This window comes from Pipistrellus kuhlii, unplaced genomic scaffold, assembly GCF_014108245.1.
Source record: "Pipistrellus kuhlii isolate mPipKuh1 unplaced genomic scaffold, mPipKuh1.p scaffold_m20_p_18, whole genome shotgun sequence".
NCBI classification, from domain to species: domain Eukaryota; kingdom Metazoa; phylum Chordata; class Mammalia; order Chiroptera; family Vespertilionidae; genus Pipistrellus; species Pipistrellus kuhlii.
In genome coordinates this window covers 23,784,850-23,800,096 of record NW_023425493.1, presented here as the reverse complement: position 1 = coordinate 23,800,096, position 15,247 = coordinate 23,784,850, and the positions used below count along the sequence as shown (strand labels likewise).

General features: G+C 38.9%; 1 protein-coding gene across 5 annotated transcripts in view; it reads left to right on the top strand.

Annotated features, from left to right (window-relative positions):
• The window catches only part of CUNH1orf112 (chromosome unknown C1orf112 homolog), a 39,337-nt gene that overhangs the window by 7,001 nt on the left and 17,089 nt on the right, over positions 1 to 15,247 (top strand). For 3 of the 5 annotated variants that reach the window (XM_036442869.2, XM_045583235.1, XM_036442873.2), the window contains 6 exons: positions 306 to 446; positions 679 to 844; positions 2,141 to 2,225; positions 3,820 to 3,958; positions 6,332 to 6,412; positions 12,783 to 12,847. In XM_036442869.2, coding sequence (XP_036298762.1) covers positions 306 to 446; positions 679 to 844; positions 2,141 to 2,225; positions 3,820 to 3,958; positions 6,332 to 6,412; positions 12,783 to 12,847 — 677 coding nt within the window. Of the gene's footprint in view, positions 1 to 305; positions 447 to 678; positions 845 to 2,140; positions 2,226 to 3,819; positions 3,959 to 6,331; positions 6,413 to 12,782; positions 12,848 to 15,247 lie in introns of those variants that run through there. The other 2 variants (XM_036442875.1, XR_004988796.2) reach the window with 2 other exon arrangements.

Genomic DNA, 15,247 nt, shown 5'->3' with positions numbered 1-15,247 from the left:
AAACATAAGTTCTGAAAATTTTCATGCTGAATAAACATCTACACTTGTAAAGAAAGACAAATAATTGAGATAGCATGCCTTACCTGTAATTTCAAAGCATATGGGTTAGGATTCCAACTTTTTTAGACAAATGGCTAGTTAAATGTTCCAGTATTTGTAATTCTGACAGACTGAAGTTCTATGAATGGAGCAGTGAACAAAATGGAGAGTCCATTTTGTTCACTACTCTACCCCTAGCATTTAGTCTGATAGTTTTTAGATACACAAAAAATATATTCTGAAATAAATGTTTTTCCTATTCCCAGACAATGGTGCAGCTTTTAGGAGCTCTTACAGGATGTGTTCAGCATGTCTGTGCCACACAGGAGTCCATCATTCTAGAAAATATTCAGAGCCTCCCCTCCTCAGTCCTACATGTAATCAAAAGTACCTTTGTACATTGTAAGGTGAGTAAATGGGTCCAGGTACACTTTCAGTGGTCTAGAATCATGGGCAAAAGGGCTGAGTACAGTAGTATTTATACATACAGTGGATGTTCACTAAACATTTGCTTAATGAGTGAATATGTGATTCAGTGAAAGGCATTAATGATGGTCTCTGATAGTATGAGTGAAAGGAAATTTGGCTTTTGAGCTTTTTCTGATTTGCCTTTTCTCTCATTTTTATTTATTTGACCAGAATAGTGAATCTGTCTATTCTGGGCGCTTACACCTCGTTTCAGACCTTCTCCAGGCTCTCTTCAAGGAGGCCTATTCTCTTCAGAAGCAGCTAATGGAACTGCTGGATATGGTCTGCATGGACCCTGGAGTTGATGAGAATGATGACATTTTGAATATGGTACTTGGTGAGTGAAGAGACTTATTACCCATATATGTTGTGTACTGGCTTGACACTGTATATCAGTTAAATTATTGAACCTACTGTTTTAATGATTTATAATATCTTACATGTAAAAAAATCCTACCAGATAAATTTTTAATCTTTTAAATTTTAGAATTTAAAATTGAGATTTGATGCCTTAACATTAGATTTATATAATCAGTTAATGTTCATAGGTAATTTCCCCACAGTGATTAACAAAAAAAAAGGTATATCTAAAATATTTCACTTATAACAGGGTACAACTTTATTCCATTAAATATTTTAGTTTTATTTAGGTCATAGGGTAGGTGTAAACTTCAAAAATTCATTTTCCCTAATTTCTAACAACCTTAAAAATGTGACACTTATCCTATATAATAAAAGGATATTGTGCAGCCGAAACCGGTTTGGCTCAGTGGATAGAGCATCGGCCTGCGGACTGAAGGGTCCCGGGTTCGAATCCAGTCAAGGGCATGTACCTTGGTTGCGGGCACATCCCCAGTAGGGAGTGTGCAGCAGGCAGCTGATTAGTGTTTCTCTCTCATCGATGTTCCTAATTATCTATCCCTCTCTCTTCCTCTCTGTAAAAAATCAATAAAATATTAAAAAAAAAAAAAAAAGATATTGTGCAAATTGACCCTAATGGCAGAACGACCAGAACAACCACTTGACCAGTTACTATGAGGCACACTGACCACCTCTTGGTTCTATTCCCTGGCCTGCAGGCTCCCATTGCCTGATGGCGAATGGGGAACTGGGAGTGGGTGGGGGGGATACAGGCAGTGCCAGGCCATCATCCCCCACCACCCACCCCGGTTCCCCATTTGCAATTGGGTGATGGAGCCTGGTGGTTCTGTCTACACATGGAGGGAGGATGACCCATGGCAGGGGCAGGGGCAGGGCTGGTGAGCGTGCGGGGGGGGGGGGGGGGGGGGGGGGGGGGTGGGGAGGCTGACCTCTCAGTCCCTTCAGCCCCGCCCCTGCCCCCAGCTGGCAGGCCCTAGTCATTTGATAGCGAATTGGGTGGGTGGTGGATGGAGTGGGGCTGGCTTCCAGCAGCCAGGGAGGACGGCCCTGATTGCAGGCCAGGTCTAGGGACCGTACTCGCTCATGAATTTCGTGCGCTGGGCCTCTTGTTTTCAATAACTATTTTGATACAATTTTTGCAAACTGCATTACCTATTTTAACAAATGTTAAATTGTTCAGTAGATAATTTTAAATATAGACGATACTCATGGCATTTGAATGTATTAAGAGTTCTGTTCTCTTTCTTTATAGTTATTCACTCATTGTTGGACATCTGCTCTGTTATTTCCAGTATGGACCATGCATTTCATGCAAATACTTGGAAATTTATAATTAAGTAAGCTATTTTCTTTTTACTTTTCGTAATTTTCCATATCTTAAATTTTAATTATTCATATCAGATTGCATTTGAAACAGTTCCTCTAAGTGTATAATGTTCACTGACCCTTCTGTGTGGTAATCCAGATAATCCTACATAAACTACTAGCTCCCAAACCAAATTGAACTTTACCCTGCTGCCTCTACAGTTAAAAAAATTCTCCCTAGTTAGCTTGTAATTCTGAAATAATGGACCATGGTCAGACTAATCCTTAACCACTTGCCTGATGCTGCTACTGTTTAACAGACTATTAAGTATCCTATTTTCAGGCTGAGATAAATTAGTAAATATAATTAGAGCTGAATATACATATAATCCCTTCATTATAGGCTTTTGAGTTGTTCAACTTGAATTCCATTTATAAAGTAATTTTAAGTAGAGCATTACAAAGGGTTACTAGGGAGAGTTCCCACAGTGTTCATCAGTTTCTTAGGTGCCGGATGAGATACAGTGAAGATGTAAAAATGGTTAAGAACCTCTACTTCACACACAGGCATAATACTTTGTATTAAAGGACAGTGTAGTACTTTCAGGTCTTAGGTGCTTTTGCACTACCAGGCATTAATTTACCAAGTAACAGCAGAGGTAAGAAGTGTTAGCTCAGATTCCTGCTACATTTTGCTTGAGTCTCTACTGAAGTAACTTACTCTTCCTGGACATTTGAGAAATTTGGTTAATTTCTCTGAACCTTAGTTTGCTTATCTACAATAGGACTAGTACCAGTGGCACTTTTTTGGTGGGTGTAGTAGAGTTGAGTTTATAAGGGTGAAATGGTTAGAATGGGTGCATAGCACATAGTGCTTGATGAATGAGGTGTATCATCATCACCACCATTATCAAATATCTTCCACTCTTAACCTCTTCCAATTCACTTTCTACCCAGAATTCAGACTGATCTCTTACCAATGTAATCAGATCACTCCCCATTTTACTAAGAGTAACCACCCAATCCTCTCTGTGTTCTGCCTTCTTCACCAGCCTGTCTCCGCTGCTCTTTCGTCCTCAAACGTACTGGACTCTCCTGTCCTGGCACCTTGTAATGGCTTCTTCCTGTGCTGGAATGCTCCTCCCTGTTCTCTGCACCTTGCTAACCCCTGCCTATTTTTCATTTCTCAGCTCAGGTGCTATGTCTTCATGGTAGCACTCTTTGATTTTCTCACCCTAAGAAGTTAGATTAGACCTCTCTAGTAGCACACTGGCCTTTTCCATCTTCACTGTGATCACAGCCATAGTTAATTATTAATGGTCTCCCTCGGGCTGGCCCACATGCTCTGTACAGACAGGGCAGAGGTTGTGTTTTCGTTCACCTCTGTATCCCCAGAGCCTAACAGAGTGACTGGCACAGAGTAAGACTTCAATTAATATTTTGCATGGAGAAATAAAAGAAATCTGTAGTAACATAAATTGACATAAGTGCTTAATAGGTAAAGTTGGCACATCTTAATTATGTCATGTCTCATAGGTGTGCACTGATTTTTTTTTTTACATATTTCTTCATTGTATTTTCATGGTCCTAAGTTACTCATGGTGACTGCTCTTTTTACTCATTTAGGCAGAGCCTAAAGCACCAGTCCGTTATAAAGAGTCAGCTGAGACACAAAGAAATCATCACCAGCTTGTGTGAAGACATTCTGTGCTCGTTCCAGTCTTGTTTACAGTTAGCAGAGCAGATGGCCCAGTCAAAGGCACAGGTACGCATGCTCCCACAGCACTTAGATGGTGGTTCTTACTTCCTTTGGCAGTTACTGAACCGAATTTGAACCTATGGATCACTTTACTTCCAAGGGTTTTAATTTGTTTCATTTGTGTTTGCTTATTTTTCAGTTTATTGGATAAAATTATAGCTCATAATCACTTTTCATCTAGAACATTGCATTAGACTCCTGTCTGCTCTCATTCTCTCTAGGTTTCACCTGTCCCTCCTCTTTACTTATTGATTGGTCATTCTCCTCACCATTCTTTCATTCTTTTGTACCCTGAAACAAAAGTCTAATTCTTTAGTCCTATAGACTAAAGCCCACACAACAGAATAGTCCAGTGGTCAGCAAACTGCGGCTCACTAGCCACATGTGGCTCGTGAGCCATGGTTTGCTGCTCTGTTGACTAATGAGTTTGCCGACCACTGGGATAGTCTATAGTGGAAGAGAAAAGAGAAGACCAAAGGGTGCTTAATCTGGTGGCTGTTTGTACTAAATTATACAAGTTCAGCTCATATCAACTGTCTGCAGGTGAAAATCAGGGAGTTTAAATTGTAAATTCTCCTAACATCCAAGCATATTTTAATGTTTCCTTATTTGTGAACATTTGGGATTAACTATCCCTACACTAGTCATGGGCTGAAATGGAGCTTTGCCATGGCCTGTAGAGTTTCTGCATTTTTTACTCTTAAATTCTAATCAACAGCAACCTCGCCTGTTCACTATTAATATTTATTCAAGAATCAAACTATTAAAGTTTTCCAGGTAATGTTTTAAAAAATGTCTAGCTAAAAACACTAGAGTTAATTTGTTGTGTGCTATTAATGGAGGGATTATTGATGTAACAGTTCCTGTATTTGTTTTCCAGGCTGCAATAGCAAATTGCCACAAACTAGGTGGCTTAAATAAAAACGACTTTTATTCTCTTTCAGTGCTAGAGGGTAAAAATCTGAAATGTGTCAGCAGAGCCTTGTTCTCTCAAAGACACGGGTAGAGAGAGAACACTCAAGCTTCTGGTGTGGCTGGCATTCTGTGTAACACTGATCTCTTCCTCCACCATCACATGGTGCTGTCTTCCTGTGTCTTCGCATCTTTATATAGGACCCAGTCAGCTGGATTAAGGGCACATCCTATATCTGTATTACCTCAACTAATTACATCTGCAGTGACTTATTTCCAAATAAAGTTATATTCTGTGTTAGGACTTCAGCATATCATTTTGGGGGACGTTCATTCCGTAATAGCCGCTAAAATTGACAAGATACTCATTTTCTAGTAAGTCTTGAATTCGTTTTCAAAATGAGAATATTGTGTTAGACTTTTTAGCATAGTCTTTTTTTTTTTCTTTTTTCTTTTGCTCCCCCTTACCTCTAGCATATAGTTTTTTATCCACCAATAATTTAGTTTTTCTATAAAGATAGAGAAATTTGTTAGGCTCTTTTTAAAAAATATATGTTTTTATTGATTTTAGAGAGAGGAAGGGAAAGGGATAAAGATATAGGAAATTGGTGAGAAAGAAACATCGATTGGCTGCCTCCTATAGGCCCCATAATGGGGATTGAACTGGCAACCCAGGCATGTGCCCTGACCAGGAATTGAACTGGTGACCTCTTGGTTCCTTGGGTCAGTGCTCAACCACTGAGCCACACCAGCCAGGCTATAAGCTTCTTTGATACAAATTTAATTTTTTCTGTAATTCCTATTTTAAAAAATACATATTTTTATTGATTTCAGAGAGGAAGGGAGAGGGAGAGAGAGAAACATTAGTGATGGCAGAGAACCGTTGATTGGTTGCCTCCTGTGTACCTTATACCAGAGATCGAGTCTGCAGCCCAGGCATGTGCCCTGACTGGGAACTGAACTATGACCTCCACGTTCATAGGCTGATGACTAACCATGGAGCCATGGTGGCTGAGCTGTAATTCCTGCTTTTGCTTATACATTGCTCATAGAAGTTTGTATTCCGAAAAGAAACAACCTGCAGCCCAGGTCTGTGCCCTTGATTGGGAATCGAACCAGAGACTCTTTGGTGGGCAGGTCAGTGCCCTAACCACTGGGAACACGGGTCAGGCTATCTTATTCTTTTTAATAACTCTGTGCTATTACAGTTTATATACATACCTTGACTATTTTACCATTCTCCAGTTGAGGCATATTTGGTTCATGTAAATTTTCACTAGGTAAAAAATGTTGCATTGCAAACCTTTGCTAAATTGTAAAAATAGGAATTATGTTTTCTTGAAAAATGTTTTTATTCTAAGTGTTTATAAAGGGATCTTTTCAGAAAAAACTGTCTCATTTATAAGTTAAGCCAGTTTCATATTCTGTTCTTATTTATATGCTTTCTTATTTCCTTTTTTGAAACAGGATACTACTGACAACAGGTTATTTCAGAAAACACTCAAATTGTGTCGTTTCCTTGCCAACTCTCTTCTACACTATACTAAGGTAAGACTTATTTTTTAAATAAATTTTAAGTTAGCATATTTTTATCATTCCTGTCAAGAGCAATCTTTGGAAGTTTATTTTGTCAAGAGTATAGTTTTTGGGTTTTTGTTTATTTAGTATTGTTAATTGTGAAATATTGCGCATCTGTGAAATTATTTAAGTGGCCACCATCATTGTTCTTTAATTATCTGAAAAATTACCCTCCTATATAATAAAGAGGTACTATGCAAATTGGCCTTCATGCCCTCACAAATGGCTGCCTACAACCAGGCTGGCAGGGGTTAGTGAGGGATAACCAAAAAACTGAAAAAGCAGGCTGTGTGGGGTGATCAGGCCAGCAGGGGCCCAGTTGGGGGCGACCAGGCTGGCAGGGCGGGGAGGGCAGTTAGGGGTCACCAGGCCAGTAGGGGAGGTGCAGTTGGTGACCAGTTGGGTTCAATTAGGATGGCAGGGGGGGCAGTGAGGGGCAACTAGGTCAGCGGGGAGGCAGTGGGGGTGACCAGGCTGGCGGGAGGAGGGAATTAGGGGCAAACAGGCTGGCAGAGGGGTCAGTTGGTGGCTACTAGGCCAGCAGGAGGGGCCAGTAAGGGGTTACCAGGATGGTAGGGAGGCAGTTGGGGATGACCTGGCTGGCAGCAGGGGGACAGTTAGGGGCAATCAGGCTGGCACACAGGCAATGAGGGACGATTAGGCTGGTGAGGGGATCAGTTAAGGGTGAGCAGGCAGGCAGGCAGATGAGTGATTAGGAGCCAGCAGTCCAGGATTGTGAGAGGAATGTCAGACTGAGGCTGGGCTGAGAGACCCCCCCTCCCCCGTGGATGAATTTCGTGCACCGGGCTTCTAGTTTAATATAAACAAAAAAATTATTTCTGTAGTCTCAAATCAATTTTCAGAAAATAATTCAGTTTGTCTTCAAATATGGTTTATATATTATTTCTACCATACTTCTAAATTAGGTTTTTAGAGTTTAAATGTTAATATCTTTAAAACTGTATAATAATTTTAAGAGGACCTGCATATTTGGGAGTTATCAGGAGAGCAGTGATAGTTGAAGATATGTGGATAGAATAGAGTAGTTGTTCAGGGAGATTATTTGTTGCGAGAGATGAGCAGGGAGTGCTTAAGGCAGCCAGTTAAAGAAATAGTAGTAGTAGATTAAAATAAAATAAACAGAGATTAGGGATACAACCTAGTGATTAGACATTTATGTAATTTATGAAGTGATCACCCTGATAAGTGTAGCCCCATCTGCTGCCATACTAGCTGTAGTTGGCTAGTATGCTATACTTTGTATCCCCAAGACTACTTTTGTAAGTGCCAGTAACCAGCCTCACGCCCATCTGACAATCATCAAAATGTTCTTGGTATCTGTGAGTTTTTTTCTATTTTATGTTTTTTAATTTTGTTTTTATTCCACATATAAGTGAATTCATATGGTATTTGTCTTTTTCTGACTCATTTTACTTAGCATAATACCCTCTAAGTCATCCATGTTGTCTACAAATGGCAAGATCTCATTCATTTTTGTGGCTGAGTAATAGTCCATTGTATATATGCACAATAATTTTTTATGCATTTGTCTATTGATGGATACTTAGACTGCTTCCATATTTTGGCTATTGTAAATAGTGCTTCAATGAACATGTCCTTTTGAATTCACGTATTGGGTTTCTTTGGATAAATATCCAGCCATAGAGTTCCTGGGTCATCTGGTAGTTCTATTTGTAATTTTTGGAGGGACTGCCATACTGTTTTCCATACAAGCTTCATCAGTTTATAATTCTAACAGTGCACAAGGTTTCCCTTTTCTACATGTTCTCTTCAACACTTGTTTATTGATTTATTGATGATAGCCATTTTAATTTGCATTTCCCTGGTGATTAGTGATGTTGAGCATTTTTTATATGTCTGTTGGTCATCTGTACTCTTGGGATTTGAAATGTCTGCCCATTTTTTATTGAATTGTTTTTTTTGGTGTTTATGTGAGTTTTTTATTTATATATTTTGGATATAAATCTCTTATTGGATGTGTTATTAGCAAATATCCTGTCCTATTCAGTAGGTTGTTTTTTGTTATGGTTTCTTTCACGGGGCAAAAATTTCTTAGTTTATATAATCCATTTCTTTATTTTTTTCATTTCCTTTGCCCAGGGAGACATACCCATAAAATATTGCCAAGAACGATATCAGAGAGTTTCATGCCTATGTTTGCTTATAGGAGTTTTATGATTTTAGGTCTTACATTTAAGTGTTCACTCCATTTTGAGTTTATTTTTGTGTAGCGTAAGAAAGTGTTCTAGTTTTAGTTATTTCCCCCCGGGTCTGTCCAGTTTTCCCAGTTCTCTTTTTTTTTCCTTTTAAAAAAAATATATTTTATTGATTTTTTACAGAGAGGAAGGGAGAGGGATAGAGAGTTAGAAACATCGATGAGAGAGGAACATCGACCAGCTGCCTCCTGCACACTCCCCACTGGGGATGTGCCCGCAACCAATGTACATGCCCTTGACCAGAATCAAACCTGGGACCTCTCAGTCCGCAGGCCGACGCTCTATCCACTGAGCCAAACCGGTTTCGGCCCAGTTCTCTTATTGAAGCGATTGTCTTTATCCCTTTGTATATTGTTTCCTCCTTTGTCATAGTTTAATTGAACATATATGCATCAATTTATTCCTGGGCTCTCTATTGAACTGTGTGTGTTTTTATGCCAGTATCTTGCTGTGTTGGTTACTGTAGCTTTGTAATGAAGTTGCATGATACCTCCAACTTTTTCTTTCTCAAGATTGCTTTGGCTATTCATGATATTACGTGGTTACATATAAATTTTGTGATTATTTGTTCTAGTTCTGTGAAAAACGCCATTAGTATTATGATAGAGATTGTGGTATGGATCTGGAAATTGCTTTGGGTTATATGGATATTTTATGAATGTTAATTTTTGCTATACATGAACACGGTATATGCTTCTGTTTATTTGCATCTTCTTCAGTTTCTTCCTTTAATGCCTTACATTTTGAGTACAGGTCTTTTAGCTCTTTGGTTAAATTGTTTCTAGGTATTTTTATTTATTTTATTTTATTTTATTTTTTGCATTTTAGTTCCTTTATTGATTAAGGTATTACATATGTGTCCTCATCCCTCCATTACCTTCCCAACCCCTTCTCCCCCTCATTCCCTTATCTCCCTGTTGTCTGTGTCCATTGGTTAGGCTTATATGCATTCATACAAGTCCTTTGGTTGATCTCTCCCCCTTACACCTACCCTCCCCTACCTTCCCTCTGAGGTTTGACAGTCTGATTGATGCTTCCTTGTCTCTGGATCTGTTTTTGTTCATCAGTTTATGTTGTTCATTATGTCCCATAGATGAGTGAGATCATGTGATATTTATCTTTCTCTGACTGACTTATTTCCCTTAGCAAAATGCTCTCCAGTTCCAACTAAGGGAAATAAGTTGCAAATGGCAGGGATTCCTTCTTTTTTATCACAGTGTAGTATTCCATTGTGTAGATGTACCACAGTTTTTAATCCACTTACTTGCTGATGGGCACTTAGGCTGTTGCCAAATCTTAGCTATGGTAAATTGTGCTGCTATGAACATAGGGGTGCATATATCTTTTCTGATTGGTGTTTCTAGCTTCTTGGGATATACAATATTCCTAGAAGTGGGATCACTGGGTCAAATGGGAGGTATTTTATTTTTTGTAATGCAACTATAAATAGGATGTTTTCTTAAATTACTCTTCCTGATAGTTTGTTTTTGGTATATAAAAATGCAACCAATTTCTGAATGTTAATTTTGTATCTGTTACTTTACTGAATTTATAAGTTTTAATATATTTTTTGGTGGAATTTTTAGTTTTCTATAGTATTCTGTCATCTGCAAATAATGCTAGTTTTACCTTTTCCTTTCCAATTTGAATGACTTGTGCCTTTTTTCTTGTCTAATTGCTGTGGCTGAGATTTCCAATACTATAGGTTTGGGCAAAAGTAGGTTTATAGTTGTTTGTATTGGTATGGAAAATCATACAATAATTAATAAATAATGCAAGAATAAACAATTTCACAAAGTTGCTCCATCCTATCTATATCATAAAAGGCCTGTGGTCATGGTGCCATAACGGCGTCACGACCACACCGGTCACCAGGAGGTGCATGGAGTGCGCCGTGCGCAGGGTTGTGTGCACGGTGAGGCGGCGTGTGCAGGTGGGAGGGGGCTTGACTCTGAGTCCTGCCTCCCTCCTGGAGGCATGCCGTGACTCCTCTGGTTCCCGTGGTGGGAGACCTACTGTGCTTGATTTTGTGTCACTAGTGTCTTGTATAAAAGTGGTGAAAGTGGAAATTCTTGAGTATGATGTTAACTGTGGATTTGTCATACGTGGTTTTTATTGTGTTGTGGTATATTCTCTCTCTGCTTTGTTGAGAGTGTTTATCATAAATAGATGATGGATTTTTTAAAAAAATATACTTTATTGATTTTTTACAGAGAGGAAGGGAGAGAGATAGAGAGCTAGAAACGTCGATGAGAGAGAAACATCGACCAGCTGCCTCTTGCACACCCCCTACTGGGGATGTGCCCGCAACTCGGGTACATGCTCTTGACCGGAATCGAACCTGGGACCTTTCAGTCCACAGACCGATGCTCTACCACTGAGCCAAACCGGTTTCGGCAGATGCTGGATTTTTGTCAAATGCTTTTTCTGCATTTATTGATATGATGTTTTTTATTCTTCATTTTGTTTATGTGGCATGTCACATTAATTGATTTGTAGATTTTGAACCAACCTTGTATCCTAGGAATAAAGTCCATTTGTATACTAGTAATCTTTTTGGTGCATCACTAAATTTGATTTGCTGATTTTTTGGTGAGAATTTTTGCATCTATGTTCTTTAGGGGTATTGGCCTTTTTTTTTTTTTTTTTTTTTTTTTTTTTAGTGTCTTTATCTGGTTTTGGTATCAGGGTAATGCTGGCCATGTAAAAATAAATTTGTGAACCTTCCTTCCTCTTCAGTTTTTTGGAATATTTTGAGAAGGATAAGTATTAATTCTATTTTGAATGCTTGGTAAAATTCACCTGTGAAGACATCTGGTCCACAGCTTTGTTTTTTGAGAGTATTTTTATTACTGATTTGATTTTGTTAGTTATTAGTCTGTTCAGATTTTCCATTTCTTCCCGGTTCAGTCTTTCTATGTATCTAGAAATTTATCCATTTCTTCCAGGTTGTTTAATTTGATGGCAAACTATATATTGGCACTCAAGCCCTACCAATCTCCTCATGGCTTCTTTATAGCCTTACTTGTAGGAGACTAGTTTAGCTAGTCTCTGGGTGGTTCTCAGTGATGACTATCTCTACTTTAGTTGTAATTTTGATGTGGTTGTGGGAGGGGTGAGCACAGCATTTACCTACTCCACCATCTTGACTAGAAGTCCTAGTTATGCCATTTTTTAATCCTTTTCCGTCAGGGGAAATTTTTAATTTTTAAAATTTAAGTATCAGCTGTTTTTCTATGTTCTATAACAGTAAGAAATAGTTTCTTAACTTCCTAAGAGCTAGCCTACCATAATATGTGGAGCATTCACAACTGTACCTAAAGCCCAGCCTTCTGGCTTTTAACAGAGTACTTGATCACATTACTGGATACCTCAGCTTCAGCTTTGTGTTCTGGGGACAGTGACACTAAGTAAACTGATGTACATAAAGTCTTTTGCAACATGTCTGCTGAGCACTTAGTCAGTGTTCTATGTGTGATAGTTGCTGTCATTTTGGTGATAGTCTTAACAGTAAAGAATTTTATTTTATTTGCTTTTTAAAATATATTTTTATTGATTTCAGAGAAAGAGAGAGGGAGAAATAGAAGCATTAGTGATGAGAATCATTGATCTCGGCTGCCTCCTATATGCCCTCTCCTGGGGATTGAGCCTACAACCCGGACATGTGCCCTTGATCAGAGTCAAATCCAGGACCCTTCAGTCCGCAGGCCAATGCTCTATCTACTGAGATAAACAGCTAGGGCACAGTAAAGAATTTTAGATGCTTAGCCTAATCCTCCTATATATTCTCATGCAAGAATTTATTTTAATGTGGCACATCCAGGATATTATCATTATTGTTTATTTTGCAAATTTATTTTATTTTTTAAGAATTTATCTTTGTTGTTGAAAAAATTACAGATGTTCCCCTTCCCCCACCCTCTCATTTACCCCTCCATCCTGTCTGCCTTTCCTTCGCGTCCCTCCACCTCCCCCTCCTCCCAGGCCTTCACCACACTATTGTCTGTGCAGGATATTATTCTATATTTTGCATGTCCTTGTGAGAGATGTGTATTAGAAAGGTACCTTGTATATAAAGAATGAATATAGTTGTTTTATTTTAGGAATTTCTACCTTTCCTCTCTGATTCTTGCTGTACATTGCACCAGCTTTATCTGCAGATACACAGGTAAGAAGAATGCCATGTAATTATTAAAATGTAACAATGACATTTGAACCAGGCAAAAATTAAGTATATATAATTTTAAAATGAAATATCAGTCATTTTTCTTAATGTTTAGTAAATTTTTATCTGCTTGCTTAAAATAATTGGAGATAACAGCTTTTAAAAAAATAGATTCCATGTGAGTTTTGCATATCTTTATATTCTTAACTAATACATTATATTAAGTGGTGAATCACTAGTGTGTTGATAAATACCAAAGGTAAAAAAAAGAGATTATTCATACACATCTGTGAATTACAGGAAGATATTACATTAGATAGGGGCTAAGTGACATTTGAAATTGACAGTTACCTCAGAAGAGCCCCTAATTTGACACTAAGATAATCTTTCAGCTCACTTATCCAGGTCCTCTCAGCTCTGCCTGATCCATCTGGTCTCCTAGAAACCTTTTTCATACCACTCCCTCTTCAAACTTCCTGTTTCCAGCACCTTCAACCTATTGCTCATTGTCAGCATCCTCAGTTTGTATGTCACTGAGAACAAGAAGCACTGTCTCCAATACAACCACTCTCCCTGCATTTAGCCCATAGATTTAGGCCTTGTTCCCGTGGATGAACAAGGGCTAGCCTCCCATTTGTGCATTGGATTCCATCCTCTCACAGGCTCAGGGACCTCACTCTAGCAATTATCCCCTTCCCCCCTCACATCATCGCCTTCCCTCCCTATTGTATCATTCCCATGAATGTACCAACGTGCTGTTATTTTTCCCACCTTAAGAGTAATACAAAACAAAGTCTCCCAACTATGTCCACCAAATTCCTTCCCACTTCTCCTCCTCGTAAAATGTTTACAACAAAACCAGAAAGCTTTGTCTACACCACTGTGTCTACGGTTGACCCTTACACAACAAAGGTTTGAACTGCACAGGTATACTTCCTTATATGTGGATTTTTTTCAATAAATGCTGTAAATGCAATTTCTCATGATTTTCTTAACATTTTCTTTTCTCTAGCTTACTTCATTATAAGAATATAGTATGTAATACATCTAACATACAAAATATGTGTTTAATTGTTCATATTTTTGGTAATGCTTCCAGTCAGCAGCAGGCTGTTAGTAAAGTTTCTGGGGAGTCAGAACTTATACACAGATTTGACATTGTGGGGAATTTGTGTCCCTAACCCACATGTGTCAAACACAAGGCCCTCGGGCCAAATCCGTCCCGCCAGGCCTTGCAATGTGGCCTGCTCCGCGCCGTCATCACTGCACTCCGCTGCGTTTCCATCACAATGACAGTTTATGACTGTTCAGTAAACCATTCGGCCCACGATTTAGGCTGGATTTTAGATTTTGGCCCCTTCTCTGATTGAGTTCGACACCCCTACCCTAACCCCTGCATTGTTGAAGGGTCAACTGTACTTCCTTTCTTAATCCTATTCCAGGGAGACCTTCTATTCTACCTCTTCACCAAAACAACTCCTGTCAAGGTCAGGTCACCTGTGACTCCTATGTTGCTGCATCTAGTGTCAGTATTAGGCCTCTCCTTATTAACCTGTCAGCAGTGCTTCACCCTTTCTTTTTAATATATATTTTATTGATTGTTTACAGAGAGGAAGAGAGAGGGATAGAGAGTTAGAAACATCGATGAGAGAGAATCATCAATCAGCTGCCTCTTGCACATCCCCTACTGGGGATGTGCCTGCAACCAAGATACATGCCCTTGACCGGAATCGAACCTTGCAGTCCGCAGGCCGACGCTCTATCCACTGAGACAAAACCAGTTTTGGCTATTTATATATGTCTTTCACCTTACTTATAATTTAATCCTCACAATTCCAGATCAGTGTCACAAGTGAAGAAACTGAGAGGCTCAGGGGGGTCAAATGAATGATCGAAAGCCACTGACAGATGGTGCTTTCTCCATCATATTACAGAGACGCTAATGTTTATCTTAAGCCCATCCTTTTATTTATTTTTTAATCCTCACTGAGGATATGCTCATTGATTTTAGACAGAGGAGAAGAGAGACAGAGACATTGATGAGAAAATCAATCATTTGCCTTCCATATGTGCCCTGAGTGGAAATCAAACTCATAACCTTTTGGTGTATGGGACAACGTTCCAACCAACATTCCACCCACCCGTCCAGGGTTTAACTGCACCCTTTTAAATGTTGTTATTTACCCTCTGCAAGGCAGGGTGTTCCCACATTTAAAGTGTGACATAATTAAAATAACGTGGCAAAAAATACTGAATACATATCTTCAGTAAAGCTCTTGCTCCTGAGAAACTGAGCATTAATTCATAGTATATTCAGCATTCTATCTATTTTATTTATTTAAAAAAATATATTTTATTGATTTTTTACAGAGTGGAAGGGAGAGGGATAGAGTTAGAAACATC